Source organism: Pectinophora gossypiella, chromosome 11 (assembly GCF_024362695.1).
Source record: "Pectinophora gossypiella chromosome 11, ilPecGoss1.1, whole genome shotgun sequence".
Lineage (NCBI taxonomy): Eukaryota > Metazoa > Arthropoda > Insecta > Lepidoptera > Gelechiidae > Pectinophora > Pectinophora gossypiella.
The window spans coordinates 3,377,743-3,400,654 of NC_065414.1; the positions used below are offsets into that span (position 1 = coordinate 3,377,743).

The window sequence follows — 22,912 nt, forward strand, 5'->3', positions numbered from 1 at the left end:
TCAGGGTTACTATTGAGCCGCCAAAGACCCCTGACATGGCTCATGTAACGACTACTAACTTACATCAGTAAGTTACTAGTCGGCTTAATGTGCCTTCCGGAGCACGGATCATCTTTCTTTCGGACAATGAGGTGATCAGCCTGCCCTATAACCAAACTAGGGATCACAAAGTGATTTTTGTGATGTGTCTAGGGAGATGACGATGGACTTTGATAGTTTATGGGCGATGAACTGGTAACCAACTGTTTAAACACTTCAATATGCGTAAGTTGTTTTCTTGCAACTTTGCCCACGGGGGCAGAGAGAACTACAAATCGATTCTCTATGCTACAATGACTTGACCTTGATCACCGTAAATAAAATAAAAACTCAACAGTATCACACTTCATTTAATCACGCCAGCCCAAATTTATGCAAGGTATCTTCTCCAATTTGCGTGAAGGTTTCAAGAACTGAACCTTCGCACTCAGGGAATAAGGTCTCGCAGTCTATTCCTGCTTCTCTTCCTAGACGCTCTGCAGCATGGTACTCGTTGTCAGTGTGGTGCGATAACGTGTCCTTGGTGGTGGATGGCCTGGGGAGAAAAATGGAAAATTCATTTTTGGTATAAACGGTTTAATTAGGTAACATGGAGCTCGGTAGCGCAGCGGTAAACGCGCTCGGTCTGCGATTGTTGAAGTTAAGCTACTTTCGCAAAGGCCGGTCATAGGATGGGTGACCACAAAAAAAGTTTTCATCTCGAACTCCTCCGTGCTTTGGAAGGCACGTTAAGCCGTTGGTCCCGGCTGCATTAGCAGTCATTAATAACCATCAATCCGCACTGGGCCCGCGTGATGGTTTAAAGCCCGATCTCCCTATCCATCCATAGGGAAGGCCCGTGCAGTGGGGACGTTAATGGGATGATGATGGGTAACATGGACTTTTGACATATTTTTTTTAAATTATGTATTGAGTTGAGTTTCCAATTGTGATACACGGAGATTAAGATTGAAGACTGAAGATTTTTTGCTATCTTGGGCCAACATGCGGAAATTTTAGAAAAACTATATATTTATCCAATTTAGAGTACTTGAATCGGTCAAAGATAAATGGTACTCTGGAAATGTAAACCAGTTTAAAATGAACAAAAATCTACCTTATTTTTCTTTTTGACTTAATTCCGAATTTGAATTGTGAATTAGATAACAATAACAAAGTACAACGTTTGATCGCTGTTATTGATGGCATCACACGCCAGTATTTGCATACAAACTCCTAAGAAAATTTTCATTTTTATGTTTCTGGGGGCTAGGTGGGCTGCTTGTAGCAAACCTTCCTTACACTGACCAATTTTATTGTAAAAACTTATAAAAAACCGTCAACCAATTTCGAAAATACGATTATTAAACGAATTTTACAATAACTTTTCTTTTATAACAACTTAAAATTTAACCCCGGCATCGATATTTTTGCGAAACCTCAAGTGGGCAATGCTCACGTGAATAAAATATGGGCAATTTCTGCGAGCAAGCCATTTTCGTGTGTGAAGGGCACTTCTGCAGCTTCACAGATCGTCCGGAGCAAACATGGTCTGCCTGTGTAGCCGTATCTGAAAATTGAGAGAAGGTATTTTTGTAATTTTAAAGCAACTCGCGTTGTAACCGTCAGAATGGCCGGTCACTCAACATATTTTAAGTTGAAATAATGCTCAATAATTGCTGCCCTATTAATAAAAAGAAATAAAGAAACGTTTTTAAAACACATAATAACGGGTTCTTACCGCGTTTAAAGTAGCGATATGAGACTTTTAAACGCGGTAAGAACCCGTTATTATGTGTTTTAATTATGATAATAACCGCGTTAACTTAAAACAATGTATAAAGAAACGTTTATTACAAAGGGACACTACAGTAACAAATACGCAGTATTTGTGTTCTTGCGTATTTTTATTGTAAGTTATGTGTTATTCCGATAACACGACATAACATTTCATTAACATTTGATTGAAAAAAAAAACAACTTACACAAAAGACTACAAATAAATAGACACTAAATATTAAGACAAATCCCGCCTAGTGCCTGTCACCAGACATTTGCTTCCAACGTGTTTTAGAACCAAAATTCAAACCAAATTGGACGAAATTGGAGATGTCCTTAGAAAAGGTAAGATCTACTCTGAACCGGCGTGCGTGTATGAAACGACGTGTAGAGGCAAAAGAAGTATGTCACGATCGAAGCAAATGGAATTCCACAGTCTCTGCTTACCCCGGTGGGAAAGAAGCGTAAGTGTATGAATGTGTATTTCAGAAATAAAATAACATTTATAAGGTGACCGGCGCGGCGGCGCAGAGAAAACGTCGAAAAATCATCTATACTCGAACCGGTAGAATTTTTGAACCATGTAAAAAGGAGTGACATAGCATAGGTAATCATTTTCAGGAAAACTATACAAACACACGAGATAGAAAATGCCGCAGAAAGTCAGAAGACCACCTTCGATTGTGAATTCGCGAACTACCAGAAATTCAAAACATGTTCTCATCAAAATCCTCATAATAATTTTTGTTATTTTTAATTAACAAATATCTTTTTTTTATCTTCCAAATCGACAGACCTTTTCCTGCTCGTGCTTTAAAGCTGGTAAAACAGGAAGTTGATTGGCGGTTTAAGACTGATAAATGATTAAAAAACCAAGCTTTTCAAGCGACACCAGTTTAATAAAAATGTTGTCTTCTACTTTTTATAGAAACTTACCTTTCAACCATATGCTCCAATATCTTGTAAAAGTCCCATCTGTTCATTCTCTTAGGTCCGTCTTCTTCCTCTAGATTCTTGTTATCAATCTCTTCTTGCCTCCTTATTGCTTCGTCTAGAGGCAATTCCGTGTTTAGTTCAGACAAATCTATAGCATTTATGACACCGCCTTCTGAATATTGTAAAGCTCTTTTTCTTCTTTCATTAAATGTAATATCTACTAACGTATCATTATCTTCTTGGTCAAAATCTTCTGTCCCTGTTATTTTCCTAGAGTTTTCTTCGTCTTCTTCTATTTTCTTATCCTCCACATCATTAGAATCCATATCCCTTGAAACAGTTTCAGCAAATCCATAGATTCTTGTTGTATATTCACTGCTGTTTGTAGGTAAATCGTATTGGAACTTAATTACAGTACCGACTGTGACAGAGGCTTCTTTCAGATCCACTGGAATACCCAGACCGACGATGAACTGTAAAAAAAAACGAGTTCACTCCTCTACTCGAGCATACATTAACCAGGATTTTCTGACATCTATAAAGCTATAATAAGAAGATCAACATTGTGCACAGAAAATAAATGCTATAATAATGTTTATCTAATAGTAATTTTAATAAAAAGGTGTATAGATATGAGTAATTTAGGCCACGTAACTTTATTATTAAGTATTTTTTTATCTGATTAAAATATTATAACAATAAAATATATAAATCTCACAAGAAAATGACTAACTTGTCAAGAAAATGTCAATTTTTTATACTGATTACTTAATATTAATTCCTTTGTATTTTCACAACTGTACCGGGCGACTAGCAAATCTCAAATTAAAACTTAATTAAAAGTAAAAAGAAAGTATTCAACAACCTCAAACAATACAAAAGGAAAATAATTGAAGCTTTGTCGAAAGTTCTTTGAAGTATTTACTCTGATTGTTGCCAATGCGAAGAATAATTTAGGTCACAAGAGGAAGTTGGCTAAAGTAATCCCGACTTAAATCAAAATTCTTAAAGCAAATCTAAAACAAATATTATCGAAAGTAATTTGTCTAAGGTAACTAGGAACCGGTGCCAATTGTTGATTTTAGTACTTAATACTGATATTGGATAAGATTTGATTTACAAGGTCCCCAACGGAGAAGTAGATCTAAATTGAGAATGTCTGATGTCACAAAAAAGATCATGAAACTGCAAGTTTTCATGACAACGTTCATGTCAACGTTTTCGCCGCTGTTGAGAACGTTCAAAATCACCTATCCACGTCCACCTATCACGTTGGTCTAACAGAAAGCTCGGTGAAACGTGGGTACTTAGTTCCTCTTACAATGGATGTACCTAGCCCTGACTAGCCGAATGGGGAATATTACAGTAATGATCTTATGTTATACTGCGTTGTCCACGACAGGACAGACAGAATAGATGAAAAAAAGCATAAAGAAAGCGAACCCGGCAGCCGACGGGACAAACGCTAAGAAGAAGAAGAAACGCTGTCACCGTCGTACGCCTAAACTACTGGACGGATTTAGATGAAAATTGGCACATGGAAAAATCGAAACTCAGACACTTCGGGTACTTACTGAGGCAATTGGAGTCCACGCGGATGGAGACGCAGGCGACAACTAGTAATAATATAAAACCGATCAATCAATAAGTGAAAAAGTAACAGAGGTTTTCGAGAATGATTGTATATAAACAAAAATCGATATCCGATCTATCTTCTATCGATGCAGGTGACGTCATAGTTCTAAAATGCCGCATGTCCGTGTCAGTCCGTGAAAACCGGTGGGCAAAATCACATTTTAGAATCATTTTCCTTTTTCAAATATCCAATTAGATCTTATATATGACGCCGCATTACGTAAGTTCTTACTGAATATTGGCAAAACGACCAAAGAGTGTAGGACATTTTGGCCTTTTACGGTAATGGTATTGAATTCCGATGTTCGAAGAACAAACCCCTAACGAATATGATAGTAGCATAACCGGAGGATTACGCTGAAGTTTGAGGTTTTAGTCGATATAAGTCAAATTATGAACAACATGTGAAAAATCACAGGGTCCGCTTACCTATCCCGAAGATTTGACAGGTCCGGTTTTTTTACAGTAGCCACTGCCTGTCTGACCTTCCAACCCGCGAAGGGAAAGCCAGCCCAATACAGCTTAGGTCACATACCTCCGAAAATGCATTTCTCGGGAATGTGAGTTTCCTCACGATGTTTTCCTTCACCGCTGAGCACGCGATAATCATTTATAAAACATGAACCCAACAACAAACACAAACTAACTCTTTAACTCAAATTATGAACATGATATTTAATTAATAAAAATCAACTACACCATTCTCAATTACGTTACAACGGCAGTTTACAAAAAAATACAGAAAACACAGCTGGAAAACACTTGGAACAAAACGAAACTGAAATCTCACGATTCAAAAAGCGGACTCCGGCGAACTTAATTGCATTTAAATTCAGGAACAAAAAACCTTGCTTCGTTAAGCCAATACCAGTGCAAAGAAAACATCATATATACTTAAGTTGAATCAGCTACGCAAATTTGAATTAAGAGGGGGGGGGGGGGGAATTTACCTGAGCTCTGGCAGGGCCTCCATCTGGATACACGAGATACCTTTTGTGTCTATAGGCTACACAAATTGCGAGCAAATTGAGCAATATTAACGGACGCATGGTTGGTTTGCGCGACGTCGTACGCGAACTGTTTAAGATAAAATATTGAATGTTTGCATAGAGCGACAGTGTGTAATGAACCGTTATGTTTTCCTACTGATTTACCCGCTGTTTCACTGGGTCGTGTTAGTTGATGCTGAGTGTTTCAGAATCAGGGTTTTTTTAACATGACTTATTGTAGATTTGCCGTAGTTTCAAACATAGATTTAAAATAGGTAATAAGATGTGATTTGAAAAACAAAGTTGTTAAAAAAGAAATTTTCTTCAAGGTGATCTTAGTAAGATTAAAAATGTGTAATGCCTGTAGTTACACCAGTCCTCGGCAATATTTTTGATGTCCCACGTTATAGAAAAAATAAAAATGTGTAATTACTATATTATACAAGGTGTTAGTGACATCGTAACTAATACTGAGGGGGATGATTCAGACCATGATTCCGAGTTAATATCAAGTGAAGTTTTCCGTCGCAAATTAATATTTTTGTTTAGTTTTTTTTTTTCAATTCTATACTTTTGCGATGGTATGCCCAGCAGTGGGCGTCGTGCGGCTGATGATGATCAGCTCAGAATCATGCTCTCAATCATCCCTCTAAAGTTTTCGTTACGATATCACTAACACCCTATATATTTTTGGTCTTTTTAAAAGATTGACTTAATAAGAAAATTAAGTCTTAATTTGTCTACCTATAGCAGAACCAACACAGGACGGAACGGAACGGTTGCAGGACGGAAGGGGCATGTCACAGGGACTGTAACCTGGAACCTGACAGAGGGCAGCAGTAACTGTCAGTACTATTCAGAGGCAGAGGACAGGAGTCCTAGTATGGCTTTGTAATAGACTACTCTGGGCGGAAGGCAAGAGGGAAACCACTGCCCTATTTTTCCCTAAAAAGTAGCATGGAGAGTATTCGGAAAATGCTACACCGACAAGAGCGTGGCTCTTAAATTGATGATGATGATAGCAGAACCACTAGGTACCTAAAAGTTCGAAAAGTATAAATAATAGATACCAAAAACTAAGCCTATATTTAAGATGCCGATCTTCTTCATCATCAGTACGAGAACTGATCAATTCCTATTTGAGCCACTTCCTTCCTTCCTGAACGTCAATACACAGGGTCTATAATAGTTCAACATATTGGTCTAGCGTAGCATTTTGTGCAATGATATTTTTGTAACTACCGCAACTGGATACGATATTGTATATATTTTTTTCTATTTTTATATGACTTGTTGTGTATTTGCTTCTAATGGCATACACAACGCGACGAAAATTCTTTCGGAAATAGTCGTAACATAATAAATCCACACTTGTAATACCATTAGGGGTGGGCAGAGCCACAAATCATCAACAAGACAACAATATAATACATTAATTTCATCTCATATCTCTGATAATACAACAATCTCATATCCCTGATCTTCTTCTTATCGTGTGGGTCGGGAGGTATAATACCAACCTCATCAACCCTGGTGTCAGGGTTACTATTGAGCCGCCAAAGGTCCCTGACATGGCTCATGTAACGATTACTCACTTACATCAATAAATAGTAACCGGGAGCAACGGCTTAACGGTTTAATATCCCTGATAATATCGCGGTAAGAACCCGCTATTACGTGTTTAATTACAATATAATAAGTACAAATATTCTTTATTGCACAAAGAAATAAACGTCTGCATCAAGCAACTACTAACATCTAGTCCTAATAAGCAGTCAATCATGTTAAAGAAGACGACCTCCGTGGTCCAGTGGTTGAGAGTTGGGCTCACGATCCGGAGGTCCCGGGTTCGTATCTCGGTGGGGACATATCACAAAAAAAATACTTTGTGATTCCTAGTTTGGTTAGGACATTACAGGCTGATCACCTATTTGTCCAAAAAGTAAGATGATCCGTGCTTCGGAAGACACGTTAAGCCGTTGGTCCCGGTTACTACTTACTGATGTAAGTAATTAGTCGTTACATAAGCCATGTCAGGGGTTTTTGGCGGCTCTTTATTAACCCTGACACCAGGGTTGATGAAGTTGGCAATTCACCTCACAACCCACACGATAGAAGAAGATGTTAAAGAGGACATACTTAACCCGCTATACAATAATCGATAATGATCGAAGCAACTGAAAGTATTCTAAGTAGGTATATTATTTCCTTACGAATTAGGCAAAATCATTATTTTTTTAATGGATGCATTATCCCGTTTTTACAGGGTCCGCTTATGTAACCTAAAGATTTGACAGGTCCGGTTTTTGTTACAGAAGGGACTGCCTGCCTGACCTTCCAACCCGCGAAGGAAAAACCGTCGTAATACAGGTTAGGTCACATACCTCCGAAACGCATTTCTCGGGTATATGGGTTTCCTAACGATGTTTCTGCTTCACCGGTGAGCACTTGATAATCATTTATGATCATAGGTTTAGGCCCGTGCTGGATTCGAACCTGCGACCTTAGAGTGAGAGTCAAACGTTCTTCCAACCGAGCTACCACGCCTGTTTTTTTTTTTGCTTTATTCGAATAGTATAAAAACTAAACGAAAAAATTAAACATGATTATCCTCCATAACTAACTTACATTAAATAAATATTTTTGAATTCCGAATTATTTTCGTTATTTCCAGTCCAGTAAAAACCATTTGGAATGCCAAGTCTATGGTTCACTCCATATGAAATCGTCTTTGATCTATCAACAGTAGAAGGTCGGCCTCCTGTGGAGTACATCCCAACATTTACATTGTCCCTAGGGAATATGTAAAACCAGAATGTTTATTTTAAGAGAACTGTTTCCCCGTCGAAAACTACTGACGCATTTTGATTACCTACGATAAGTTTATATTTATAAATATACATGTCGTAGCCAGATTTTAGAATTGATCATTTCATGAAATAGAATATCGCACATTGGCCACGGTTTGGCCAGATTTTTTTTTTTTTATTAATATTTATTTATTCCAAAATACGTACAATTTTTCTTAAAAAAATAATTTCGCCAAACTTATACCAGTTTGTTGGCGGGCGCTCTTATAACTAAATGAGTATGTACCTTTTGTTGCTTAAAAGAAATTGCTAAACACTTAACAACTATTACGATAGATCAATGAACACAAAACGTTTAACGATATGAGCAACTTAGTGTATGATTATGATATGGCCAAACGTTGGCAATCATAATCGTAAAATTAGTTACATTATCCACCGGTAGTGGCGCTGGTCTCGCTTTGATTATAAAATTTTGCATATTGATAAATAGATTAGGCAAATAATTTTAAACCTAAGAATTTTTGTCGACTATTGGGGCAACACAATTTTTCTTCTTACATTAATGATACGGCCAAACGTGGATTGACATATCATTAAAAGTCGACATTTCAACGATCAACGATATGATCAGCTTCAGTTGGCTGTTTCATGAAATATGACCATTTCATGAAATGGTCGAACACATCATGAAATTAACGGCCTCTGTGGTCCAGTGGTTCAGGGTTGGAGTCACGATCCGGAGGCCCCGGGATCAAATCCAAAAAATCACTTTGTGACCCCTAGTTTGGTTAGGACATAACAGGCTGATCACCTGATTGTCCGAAAGTAAGATGATCCGTGCTTCTAAAGGCACGTTAAGCCGTTGGTCCCGGTTACTTATTTCTGATGTAAGTATGTAGTCGTTACATGAGCCATGTCAGAAGCCTATGGCGGCTCAGTAATAACCCGGACACCAGGGTTGAAGAGGTTGGTATTCCACCTCACAACCCACACCATAAGAAGAAGAATACTAAGGACACCGGCTGCTTGTTTTTTTTTTTTCTAATTGTTCTTCTTGTACCCTGGTCTTATGTATCTAAAAGTTTGGAAATAAAAATATTTTTTTAAATAAGTTTTGCGCCATTGTACTGGCGTGTACACTTACACCTTAGGACTCTGTCTCACTAACATATTATACATTTAGTGAGATTCACAGTTCTTTTTGGCAAAAAAAATAATATGACATGGTACCAAAGTGTATATATCGTGGCCATATCATAGAATTGATCATTTCATGAAATGATCGACCATTTCATGAAATGGTCGTATTTCATGAAATAGAACAACATTCGTTGGCCACATCATGATGTGGTTTGGCCAGATCAATGAACACAAAACGTTTAACGATATGACCAACTAAATGCATGATTACTTCATGATATGGCCAAACGTTAGCGATCATATCGTAAAATAGTAACATTATCCACCGGTAGTGGCGCTGGTGTCGCTTTGTTTATGTTTTGCATAATGGCGGCGGACAATAATTATTCTTGTGTGAACGCGAATAATACGAATAATAATGAGCAAATACAAGATAAAAGTGCATTGAAGCAATGTTTTGACACTAAGGTGAAAAGAAAAACTCGTATTAACAGTAGACAGCAACTTTATTTTTATTTTTAGGTTATATGGCAAATAATGACTGTCGAGTGACCACGCTACGTAAATCAATGGACTATTATTGGATTTCAAAATATGATATAATTAAAACTGCGAATGAAGAGATATTAATTTTAAAAAAGAAAAATATAGACGATCCTACTGTCCGTAAAGATTCTTTTTTTGACGTGACTTATTGTAGATTTGCCACAGATGGCATTAACTACTTGAAACGGGATTCTATTAAAACGCATAAATGTTTTTGTCATAATTTAAATTATCATAATCCTTTTTTTTATAATTTTTACAAGGCATAACGGTAGGTTAGGGTGCGGCGGGGGTGGCCCTTGGGCCACCCCTACGCCGCCAGTATGTTTATCTTACACACGAAAAGTATACTGAATGATGGCATGAAATAGTGTCAAAAAATATGACGACGACTTCAAAGCGAGATGCAGTTACGGCGTATATGTCAACTACATCAACACTCCGTTAATCGAAAATGACTTTTTAATTTTTATTTGACTTTTAAACATTTTTGTACTTTGTACTAGAGTAATACATTATTTCCTACCTTATTTCGCGTTTTTATTACACCACTTATCATGGACACCCTACATTAATGATATGGCCAAACGTGGATGGAAATATCATTAAACGCTGACGTTTAAACGATATGGTCAGTTGAAGTTGGCCATTTCATGAAATACGACCATTTCATGAAATGGTCAATTCTATGATCTGGCCACGACATATACATATTAATGCTCGTGACCGTACATTCCCACGGTGCGTACATATCTATGGATGTGAAACCTGGACACTGACATAGAAAGACTAAGTTGGACTGAAAAGGTTATTAATGAGGAAGTGCTATTAAGTAAGGGAAAAGAGGCAAGATGATTGGACATTTAATCAGACACTACGAATGTATTAAAACATCAAAGAAGGGAAGCTACAAGGAAACGGACGAAGAAGAAGACCTTTGTCTTCCTTGAGCTTACATGGAACAGATTAAAGAGAATGTGATCGTCGTAAGGAAGTGAACGAATTGGCCTTTGATAGACAAGAATGTTGCCAACCATTGCCCAATGGCTCAAATTAGTTTCAAAACGTTTTTTTACCCAAATCCCTTGGTAGTTGGGTCTTCCGAATACATACGGTAATGAAAAATATCGGCGTCCGAAGGACGTAATATACGATCCCGACGACCCGATTACTCTAGTCATAGAGGCGGCCAATCAGCTCGCGACACCAAACACTTCAGGACCCCGATACCGACCCCGCCGGCGTGGTCGATGATTTCCTTCAATCAGCGCTTATCGCTATCGACCCACTAGGGTCGATTCATTCTTTTAAATATTTTTCCTCTCAGACGACGCCTTAAGCCGAGGATCGCGCCCAACTGGGCACCCTCAGGCCTGTTGTTTTAAACGTCGTACCGGGTGAGAGCCTTCAGCGCTCCCCATTTGTTCGGCTAAGTAGTTAATGCCATCTGCGGCAAATCTACAATAAGTCACGTCAAAAAAAAGACAAGAATGTAGAATGCTACACCGACAAGGGCGTGACTCTTAAATTAGTGATGATGAATTCTATAAAACCAAAACCTTCACAACTTTATGAGCAAACATCAAAATACTGTGCAGATAAATCAACAGACCAAACTAAAGCAGGTCTAATGAAAAATAATAAACAAGTCAAAGCTTTGACTGAAACGTATTACGCAGCAAAAACCGGAATACATTGCAGCCGGGGAGACCGCAGAATCCCATTTGCGTTCTTCATTTCAATAAATTGGTGCCAACAGAAAATACTTTGATGTGGCGAGTGCAACAAATTGTAAGCCGGATTTGCTCTGCGGTATTGTTAGACAATAATCTGTATGTTTACTGATAGTTCTCAAGCAGGCAGCGTCGGTTCGAACCCCGGTACAGGACTTGCACCAATAAGTTATTATAATATATATATAGCTATTAATTTATATACGTGCAGTTTTCACTAACATAATTGACTCAAGCATTATACATGGCGATACGAATCACCACCTATCACAGAGGTCTAACAGAAAGCTTGGTGAGGTATGGGGTCGGTAATCCACCTCACAACCCACACGATAGAAGAAGACCAAGAAGACCAACCTCATCAACCCTGGTGTCAGGGTTACTATTGAGCCGCCAAAGGCGCCTGACATGACTTATGTAACGACTACGAACTTACATTAGTAAGTAGTAACCGGGACCAACGGCTGAACGTGCCTTCCGAAGCACGGATCGTCTTACTTTCGGACAACCTGTAACGTCCTAACCAAACTAGCGATTACAAAGTGTTTTTTGTGACTTGTCCTCAACGGGATTCGAACCCGAGACTTCCGGATCATGAGCCCAACGCTCAACCACTGGACCACGGAGACCACTTCTGACAATAAACACATTTTTCATTTTTATTCCATTCACTTATAAAGTATAAACTATTGCCTAGTAATCTGTCATCATCAATGCTACTCGTCAATAACAAATATGGCTGCAGTTCTTTTGAAAACTTGTGTCTCTGCCCACCCCGTTAAGGATTACAGGCGTGAATCTGTCTATGTTTTCCCGGAACCGACAACTAACAGGGCTTCGGCCCTAATTACCAATTTGTACGGACAACGTTGCTCAATAGTTCAGTTAAGAGCAAATTAGCACCAAACTGCGAACAGAACCTGTCACATGCACTTACATTGTACACTGAATATGACACAGAGTAAAACCATTCCAAGAGAAACGGTTGACCTACTGTAAATTTAGCAGCTGAAACGTATGAGAGTCAAGATGATCCGAATGACGAAGAAAGACGTTTTACTAAATCACTTAATCAAATAACACGGCTAAAGCCTTTTCAATAGTTCAGTAGTTTCATTCTTATTCTAAGGTATTCCTAAAGAAGTACAAATTGAGGTTAGAAAATTCGACTTTTTTAAAGTACTTTGGGTGTTTTGTGAAGTAACTGTACTAATATTGTTGTACTGTTAAATCTTGTGTCAGAGTGCTTGTTGCTTTACCGTTCTCTCCATGTTGGTAGTTATCACAATTTCACGTTGAAATGTGGACCACTTATTACATCTTAATGTACGTATAAAATTATGTCTAATAAAATTATGGCTACTTTCCAACTAGCCAAATTTGTTACTATTTACTAAACGTCAAAACTCGAAATTAGCATTGTCCGTTATCATAATTAAGCCTTTTACAAATGGCGGCCCAAAGCCGTTTATAACAAAGAAGATCGATTGTTGTTATTCTAATTACAGCAATTTTGTCCTGTACGCCCCTTAAAAATTTATAGGCCAATGAAATAAGTTTAGGTTGTAAAGGTATTGTCAATAACAGGTTAGTTTCCAACTAGCCAAATCCAACTTTTTACTAAACGTCAAAACACGAAATTCCTATGGAATTTGTGTGAAAAAGCAACCTGTGACGTCATAGAAAAACGTGACAAAATGTCGCACTTATTATTAAGTACATTTTTCTTTATTAAAATTCATAAGTAACTTACATAGAAAAGAGAAAACGATTTTTTGTCATCTTTAGATCTGTCTTTATTTAGTAATCAGAATTTCATAATTTATCTTTGACCTAGATAACTACCCTGGTATCAATTCCTACAGAAACCAACTTAACTATATGTATAATTGCGTTTCAACGCTTTATTTCTGTCTTGCAGTCATCGCAAGTTTTTTGTACGTAACTTAGTCCTACAATAAGTAAATTACGCGACTGCGGCGAAGCAAACAGAAGAGTTATGTGTTTGACCGATATGTATCTATATTTGTATGTGTATGCACGTCTTTTCCAACCTAACTTCTAAACCATCTGTCAGAAATTAACAAATGAGGTGTCACTAAAAGCGTCTTGGTTGCCCGGTGGTTATGGGCTATGTGACGTCACTCTAAATTCTATAAAATCATCATCATCAGCCCATTATCGTCCCCACTGCTGGGGCACGGGCCTTCCCTATGGATGGATAGGGAGATCGGGCCTTAAACCATCACGCGGGCCCAGTGCGGATTGATGGTTATTAACGACTGCCAATGCAGCCGGGACCAACGGCTTAACGTGCCTTCCGAAGCACAGAGGAGCTCGAGATGAAAACTATTTTTTTTTGTGGTCGCCCATCCTATGACCGGCCTTTGCCGAAGTTGCTTAACTTCAACAATCGCAGACCGAACGCATTACCGCTGCGCCACCGAGCTCCACCAAGCCCGGACGCCGGTGGAGTTTTATTCCTTATTCTATGCCGGTGGGGTGCAAAGAGTCTGAAAAGTATCGGCGTCCGAAGGACGTAATATACGATCCCGACGACCCGATTACTCTAGCCATAGAGGCAGCACATCAGCTCGCGACACCAAACACTTCAGGATCCCGATACCGATCCCGCCGGCGTGGTCGACGATTTCCCTCAATCAGCGCTTATCGCTATCGACCCACTAGGGTCGAATCATTCTTTCAAATATTTTTCCTCTCAGACGACGCCCTGAGCCGAGGTTCGCGCCCAACTGGGCACCCTCAGCCTGTTATGTTAAACGTTGTACCGGGTGAGAGCCTTCAGCGCTCCCCATTTGTCCGGCCAAGTAGTTAATGCCATCTGCGGCAAATCTACAATAAGTCACGTCAAAAAAAATGGAGCAGAGAGTTGCCTATCTATACGTAGTATTATTATTCCTTATTCTATGTCTTTTTTACAGATCTCTGATCATCCATCAGACCATTAACGTGGAGAGCAGTGGAAGTAAAAGACATAAGAGGTACTTACTGTTTACGACGGCCACGCAATGGGGGGTAAGCGTCTCCTATATAAACAACTTAGTACTATCCGTGATGGCCTACTTCAGAGAACGCGTGAGTTACATCGTAGTCACGGGTTAGAATCCCGGCTTGGGCTGTAAACCACTGAACTCGCCTTTATGAGTTCGAATTCATATTTGGATCATATATAAATTGATATCACGTGATTTCTAGCAATCGTGAGCGGTTAATGTCAATAGGCTCGCCGCCTATTACGATCACGAGCATTAATATGTATACACTTTGGTACCATGTCACATTAACTTTTTTGTTAAATTTAACTGTAAGTCTCACTAAATATCAAATATGTTAGTGCGACAGAGTCCTAAAGTGGGTACATTATATTGCTCATGACTGTACATGGGACTTAGGCCAAGCGCGCACTACGAGTTTTTCGCCGCGGAAGAAAAAAGCAGCAGCATTATTTCGTACTGTAATACTATACCAAACAGTTTTAAATTGTATTGCGCGCACTTGACGGCAAAGCCACCGCAGCGGCGCAGAACTACAGTAGAGTAAAAAATCGTAGAGCGCGCCTGGCCTTAAGTACATAGCTTGCGAGGAGTGGGTGTGTATTAAACACCTCTGCCTACCCCATCGGGGTTATATACATAAACACATAGCAAAAATATTCATACTCTTAGGGCTCTATATCACTAGGACACTATAGTAGATCAACCACAGTTACGCCACCAACAAAATGTATGCAGTTGTATAAACACTACCCGATCTAGTGTTAACTTCATACATTTTGCCCTGACACCAAGGTTGCTGAAGTTGGTCTTCCACCTCCCAAGTCCCAACCCACACGATAGACTTTTTTACCGGGTGAAAGCCCACAGCCCTCCCCATTTGCCCGGTCAATTCATTAACTCAATCTGATACCAACCTCCAATAAATCACGTCATAAAATATGGCCGTTATAACGGTCGAATGGCTGTGATCTGGTGGTTAGAACGGTCAGCTCCCGATTTGAGGATCTTGGTTTCAATTCCCGGTGAGAAAAATATCATTTGCCCGGTTTCTGCAGACACCTCCTAATTTTATTTTAAGTTGTAAGTACCTGTCATGTTCTTATCCGCCGAAAAGGAAAGTGTCGGATGATTGACAACTGTTAATTTTAAATTGAATGAAAAACCCGGGCAAATAAAATAGGTATCTCGCTCATAAGCAATCCGTGACGTGTCCTGTCAACTTAATTCTGCCTGGTTATTGGTCAATATAAAATTTTGGAAGGGTGTTTTAAACTGCTGCCTAAAATTGACACGTATTCCTTAAATTTTATGCATGTCGATTACCCGTCCCTTTCCTTTTCGGCGGATAAGAAAATTACAGGTAAGACTTAATATAAATTTAGACGTTGTGTACTAGATTCAACACCAATAAGTACTGTCAATGAATGTCTCTTCTTCTACCGTGTGGGTTGTGAGGTGGAGTACCAACCTCATCAACCCTGATATCAGGGTTTTGAGCTCCAAAGGCCCCTGACATGGCTCATGTAATGAATGTGACATGATGTAACTTGTTTTCTTTTCCTCCAGGTGTTCTTGACGATATCCATACCCCTGCACCCAGAGACAACTGTCAGTGTCGCTTGGTTCTTCGAAGCAAACTACTACACCGTAGCCAACGCTACCTACTTCGAACCTCTGCTTGGAGATATAGACACGGTAGGGTTTATAAGTATATTTTTAATAATGGTTTACGTTTGACCACAATCTCACCTGATGGTAAGTGACGATAACCTTTTACAGATGTCGAGGAAGAAACAAGAACGCAGCATTGAGAAGCCAAAACAAATACTGACGCGGAGTCGCCTTTATACATTTATTGAATCCATGCTGGAAAAGTAAGTATCATTTTCAAGAGGTCATTATAAAACCCATTCTAGAAAAGTATTTACACATAAATATACCTATAAATATATTTATAAATATGCCTATATACGTCCCACTGCTGGGCACAGGCCTCCCCTCAATCAACTGGAGGGGGTATGAAGCATACTCCACTACGCCGCTCCACTGCGGGTTAGTGGACGTGTTTTTACGGCTAATAGCCGGGACCAACGGCTTAACGTGCCCTCCGAAGCACGGAATCATCTTACTTTTTCGGACAATCAGGTGATTCAAGCCTGAAAAGTCCTTACCAAACAAAGGACAGTCTCACAAAGTTATTTCGACAATGTCCCCATCGGGAATCGAACCCGGACCTCCACATCGTAAGCCTAACGCTCTAACCATTACACCACGGAGGCTGTTCAGAAAAGTATTTATTTTGTTTAAAAGGTCATCATAACCCTTAATGGTCTAGTCGACTAGACCATTCCCTTCGATGATTAGCAGCTAAAAGCGTGCTCTGTTTCACACAGTTGATGAAATTTATAGTTGAACTTTGTGGAATAGAATGTTTCAACAGAGAATAAATCTTCACACACTGAACAATAAAATCAAATCAAATACACTTTATTGCACAATAATAGAAACATACAAACTTACTCAACACATGAATATAATACAATTGAGCGGCCTTATTGATAAAGCAAATTCTTCTAGACACAAGGGAATCTAAAAACACCTTTTTGCCACATTGAAGCAATTCATCCAAAAAAAAACGTATTGATTTTTTTCAAATGTCAAATAGCAACACTGTCCTTCCAAATGAGTCACCTCAATATGGCCCTTGACTAAAAAAAAACTTAAACATACAATGGCCCCGATTCCTGCAGACACCGCCTAATTTTATTTTAAGTTATATCCGTCATTTTTATATCCGTCGAAAAGGAAAGGAACGGATGATTCACAGCTCTTAATTTTAGGAAGAATGAGTAAATGAATGAATAACCCGGGCGAATCAAAAAGGTACGTCCCTGGTATGCAATCCGTTTGAAGTGCTGTCTACTTAACTGTGTCGGGTTATTGACGGATGTAAAATTTTTAGACGGTTGGTTTAGATTTGTGCTTAAAATTGACGTGTGTTCCATAAATTTTATGCTTGTCGATTACCCGTCCCTTTCCTTTTCGGCGGATAAGAAAATGACAGATATAACTTAAACTAAAATTAGATGGTATTTACAGGAATTAGCACCAATATAATATAACGCAAACTTTCTTACACATCTAAATTTTTTTACAACCACATTAAACTTTGAACATTTCCCAGTTTTAACACAAAGTTGCCGATGCCGGCAATGTATGAGTTTATTGCGAAATCCCGACAAATATAGCCACTACGATCTGTTAGTTTATTCCACACAGTTGCATCCACTAACACAACTATATGACTATTATGCTGCCAGTAAAACATCTTCCCTGCTTGTGGAAGATAAAAATACACCGTGCGTAGAAATGCTTTCCGTGATACTGTAAATATGCAATGGCGCAAAGGGGTACACATTTCTTGTACCTCTAGGTATTTTAACCCTTAACCCGCCGTGTTTCGGGTTTTATAATATACAGATATTGGTGCTAATTCCTGTAAATACCATCTAATTTTATTTTAAGTTATATCTGTCATTTTCTTATCCGCCGAAAAGGAAAGGGACGGGTAATCAACAAGCATAAAATTTATGGAACACACGTCAATTTTAAGCACAAATCTAAACCAACCGTCTAAAAATTTTACATCCGTCAATAACCCGACACAGTTAAGTAGACAGCACGTCAAACGGATTGCATACCAGCGACGTACCTTTTGATTTGCCCGGGTTATTCATTCATTTACTCATTCTTCCTAAAATTAAGAGCTGTGAATCATCCGTCCCTTTCCTTTTCGACGGATATGAAAATGGCGGATATAACTTAAAATAAAATTAGGCGATGTCTGTAGGAATCGGGGCCATTATATTGTAGTAGGCAGACGGCGGATAGTGGAACGGCTATCAGATATAATAAATAAATAAAATCTTTATTTCAAGTAACCATCGACTCATATGTATATATAATGGTTAGCTGCGAATATAAAAATAAGCAGTCCCCGACCAAACAGCGACAGGATTAGTAGAACGTAGTGGGTAGCTCACTGGGACGGGCTAACCTATAAAATGCTACTTAGGTTCTATGACGACCTTGTGACGTAGCGAGTAGGCGCCGTTACTTCAAAAGCGCACCCCTGATGCCGGGCAGCAGCCGTATCAGTACTGGTTGGAGGCCGAGGAAAGGATTCTGGTAGGGCTCTAGCTAGACATCACCGATTGAGAAATTATTCAGTGTACTGCGAAACCGAAGGCGATTAGGGCAACCACCGTTATACACGCCCTATCTATGGAGTAATGAAGGCAATTAATCCACCGACAAGAGCACAGCTCTGAAATAAAGAGAAAGAGAGAGAGAGAGAGAGAGAGAGAGAGAATATACAGATAAAAAATCGGTTAATTTGTAAAAAATAAAATAATTTAAAAATTATTTTAATAGGAAAAAGCTATTGGATAATCATCGTTAAATGATAAACTACCATACCGGACATATTTCATGTTTTATTGTTACAACTGTCAAATAGCCAATAGCACAGCTGAACGTGTTTGTTTTTCATTCGCTTCCAGTCCAGCACAAAAGCTCTTCAATTCAAAAATACCATTTAGAAATTCATCAGGACCGCTATTCACAGCCAAAGACATTTCTACATACAACTTAATAATTCCAACTATGTTTCCGCATAACAACATCCTTTACTGACGGAATGTTTGCAGAGGAGAGCGTTGCAAAATATTTATACCACGTGGCGCATCCTACATTCTCACGCAGTAGGGATTTATTTTGACACATGTTTTACTATGTGCTCAGAATTTCTAGGATTTCCTGCATGCAGACCATTAGAAACGGGATTATAAAAGTTGATATCTTAAAGTATTTTCGAGAAGGTACTTGGAAAGTACGGGTAAATGGAATAACGCAAGGGAGATTATTAGCATTAGAGATGCGTAGAATAACCGAATACCAAATATTATTCCTTTTTGGGTTTCAGTTTTCCGGTTTTCGGTTAGTTGAATTCCGTGGTTTCTGCCTACCCCAACGGGAAATAAGCGTGATCTTATGTATGTATGTATTCGGTTTTGCACTGCGTCCATCTAGACCTTCGATAGAAGTAAATAACCAATATACCAATATATACACTATGCGGCGGACCTAACTAATTAACGAGCTAGTTCCGCCCATAACCAATAGATGGCGCGCAAAGCATTTTTAATACAGTGCTGAAACGCGCAAGCGAAGTTTGCATAGCGCGACGCATGTTATAAAACTTCCAACATGACACCGATGGATTGTCGATCCCTAGTCACACTGCAAACTTGTGGGTAGCGGGGTACTATGCTCTGTTGGCGGCAGCAAACCGCGGCGACGTCAAACTGATTCACTCCCCACGTAGGCGACAAAATATTGTTCAGCTTGTAGCAGAGTACAAACTCTGCACATACTGGCCTTTTGTTCGGACCATCATCATTTTAAATTACGAAATTCTCATTTCATTCCATTCGCATTTCCTTTCATTTTACTCACTTTTGACGCACTGCATCCCCGACCTTCGTTAAAACAACAAGTATATCATACTGTTTAGGGCCGTGCCCTCTAAATCCTTAGTCTTGATTCTTTTGTGAAATGTGCATATTGTGAACTATTATTTTTGTGACTATGTTACCAAGTTTGTGAAGTGTTTTTAATAAACTATACTACTACTGCTTGCTGTTGCTTCTACTTTATCATCGTCATCACCAATCATTCCCCTACTGTGCCGGCACGTCGGGATACCATATCCTCTCCTCTCAGCGTGCCGCAAGCTCACTTAATAATTATCATTCACAGTTATTTTATTGTTCTTTTCCTACTTTATTTATTTACTTACATTTTATGTTATTCTCCTTTCTACCCCCAGACACGGATACCCAGGTCGCCCCTGCCTTCTCCGCGCAATCTGTGAGAACTCTACATCGCATTTTCTACATAACGGGGTCTTAGGCGACGTACTACACCTGATGCTTACGTGAGTACTAATTACTTGTATAAACTAGCAACTTCATTAAGTGCACAATTGGCCGCTAGACATTAGGATACTATGCTCTGTTTGGTACCACGAAACATGTTTTGGCAACACACCCTCACATGGAACTGTAAATGCTCCGATATCCTGAAATATGGAGTGAGAGGTCCAGGCAATGTCGTGTGTGGCTGACAGAGGACGTGCTGTTGTCCTGCAGTCTGAGGATAAAGACCTGTTGAGGGTTGATGTCGGGTGATGAGGGGCGAGTTGGATCCTGACTCTGGTGCGGCACAGTTGCCTTCGACTCCTAGAAGGTAAATAAATGAAGTTGCAGGGACTCGTTATTTTTGAGACACAATCGACGATGAACGGATTACGGGATGGAGTCCTCGTTTTAACCGACTTCATAGAAATCTGCTAAAATCAACCGATATTCATCTGTAAAGTGTATGGTTGTTGATAGCTCCCGTCATCAACCTAAATTGTTCCCAACAATTTAGAAAAGTTCCTTTGTCTACAATTCTTGCATTGTAATTGTCGCAGACAGTATAAAGACCAGGGGGGTTGAAATGGCCACGTCGAAGAAATTCATCTAAGAAAGCAATATAGCTATTTGACATTTGTTTACATTGCGCACTTACTTTTATATACGCAAATGTCAAATTGCAATATTGGTTACTTAGATGAATTGCTTCGATGTAGCCATTTTAACCCCCCTAGTATACATGTACATTCACTCACACAATTAAACAACATCAACTGGTTAAAGTAGAAAAACACACATTGGTGCCGCGGTCTAGTGAAAAACAGCCAGGCTTCAGCGACTATTTGCCCAGACAACATTGATTTTCAAGTCTCACTCATCAACTCATGTCCTCCTAAGGCCGAGATTTAGGTCTTTATTTTTAAAGGACATTCTGTATAACGACTTTAAAAAAATGTGATTTGTTTTGCAGACCATCAACGTCAATGTCAGAAGAGGAGCTAGAAGATTGTTACTACGAAGCAGAATACCTAGGACTGGACAACCAATGTGGAAGCTTCGAGAATGAGTGCCCCTCCAGCCCTTTAGAGATGATTTCCATGAAGTTTGAGGACTTTTTATGAATTTCCACGTAGTTTTGTCTTCCTTCTGTCCCCGCACGCCTTTTCCACAGGGTTTAGCCAAGTTGCAAGTGTTTTGATCGGACGAATCGGTAACGCATAACCCGCCCGAAGTTATCGAATCGGTAAGGCATAACCCGCCCGAAGTTACCGAATCGGTAACGCATAACCCGCCGAAGTTACCGAATCGGTAACGCATAACCCGCCCGAAGTTACCGAAACGGTAAAGCATAACCCGTCCAAAATTACCGAATCAGTAACGCATAACCCGCCCGAAGTAACCGAAACGGTAAAGCATAACCCGCCCGAAGTTACTGAATCGATAACACATAACCCGCACGAAGTTACCGAAACGGTAAAGCATAACCCGCCCAAAATTACCGAATTGGTAACGCATAACCCGTCCGAAGTTACCGAATCGGTAACACAACCCGCCCGAAGTTACCGAATTGGTAACGCATAACCCGCCCGAAGTTACCGAAACGGTAAAGCATAAGCCGCCCGAAGTTACCGAATCGGTAACACATAACCCGCCCAAAATTACCGAATCGGTAACGCATGACCTGCCCGAAGTTACCGAAACGGTAAAGCATAACCCGCCCGAAGTTACCGAATCAGTAATGCATAACCCGCCCGAAGTTACCGAATCGGTAACGCTTACGCGTTAGCAACGCGCGCGGTATAGCAACAGAATTAATTTGTAAGTTTGAATATTTTATAGAGTTTTCCCCAATGAGATTAACCATAGTAACATAATATAACACTGGTTTGTTTATTATCATAATGGTTTTCCCTTCCACTAAAAACACCAGCTAAGTACTAAATGTAACAAATGATTAACATTTTGTATTAACATAAATTCACGCCTATTTGTCTGGGCACGGGGATTTCTTAAATAAAAATATAAGTTTAAAAATTAAAACCCGTCTACGGAAAAATCACGCTCTAAAAAGTATGATACAAGAAAATACGTATATATCTCTGAAATTCTTCCAAATAGTGAGGTGACAGCCGTATGCCGTGGTAAGCAAACTCTTAGGACAGATAGACATACGACCACTGCATACGACAGATGGTTTAGAAGTTAGGTTGGAACAGACGTGCATACACACATACATACATATAATATATACATATATAGGCGTCAAACACATAACCCTACATTTCTTCGCTGCAGTCGGGTAAAAATAACAAAATCTTGGTAGCA

The 22,912-nt window shown here is 39.3% G+C and overlaps 2 protein-coding genes across 3 annotated transcripts; one reads left to right on the forward strand and one right to left on the reverse strand.

Moving 5' to 3' along the window:
• Window positions 1-326: 326 nt before the first annotated feature.
• LOC126370731 (uncharacterized) lies at window positions 327-12,937 on the reverse strand. Of its 2 annotated transcripts, none has more exons than XM_050015761.1 (4): window positions 12,849-12,937; window positions 2,734-3,206; window positions 1,478-1,588; window positions 327-574 (listed from the first exon to the last, which is right to left on the reverse strand). In XM_050015761.1, exons 1-4 carry the CDS (start codon window positions 12,858-12,860, stop codon window positions 394-396), a joined length of 777 nt encoding a protein of 258 aa, XP_049871718.1. In that variant the 5' UTR covers window positions 12,861-12,937; the 3' UTR covers window positions 327-393. The 2 variants fall into 2 exon arrangements, with proteins under 2 accessions (XP_049871718.1, XP_049871717.1); XM_050015760.1 differs by lacking the exon at window positions 12,849-12,937 and adding an exon at window positions 5,319-5,437.
• On the forward strand, window positions 12,890-21,708 carry LOC126370795 (uncharacterized). Its single transcript, XM_050015819.1, has 6 exons — window positions 12,890-12,915; window positions 14,532-14,625; window positions 16,173-16,301; window positions 16,386-16,480; window positions 20,497-20,604; window positions 21,558-21,708. The coding sequence occupies exons 1-6, from the start codon at window positions 12,890-12,892 to the stop codon at window positions 21,706-21,708; spliced, it is 603 nt and encodes a 200-aa protein (XP_049871776.1).
• Window positions 21,709-22,912: the final 1,204 nt, after the last annotated feature.

Excerpts from the sequence above, each read along its gene's own strand:
- LOC126370795 (XM_050015819.1), top strand. The coding sequence starts at position 12,890 with ATGTGGACCACTTATTACATCTTAAT. Across the intron at positions 16,302-16,385 it reads TGCTTGGAGATATAGACACG|ATGTCGAGGAAGAAACAAGA; the intron begins GTAGGGTTTATA and ends AACCTTTTACAG. Across the intron at positions 20,605-21,557 it reads GTACTACACCTGATGCTTAC|ACCATCAACGTCAATGTCAG; the intron begins GTGAGTACTAAT and ends TTTGTTTTGCAG.
- LOC126370731 (XM_050015760.1), bottom strand. The coding sequence starts at position 5,417 with ATGCGTCCGTTAATATTGCTCAATTTGCTCGCAATTTGTGTAGCCTAT. Across the intron at positions 3,207-5,318 it reads GAGGCCCTGCCAGAGCTCAG|TTCATCGTCGGTCTGGGTAT; the intron begins GTAAATTCCCCC and ends TTTTTTTTACAG. Across the intron at positions 1,589-2,733 it reads TTGGAGCATATGGTTGAAAG|ATACGGCTACACAGGCAGAC; the intron begins GTAAGTTTCTAT and ends CTCAATTTTCAG.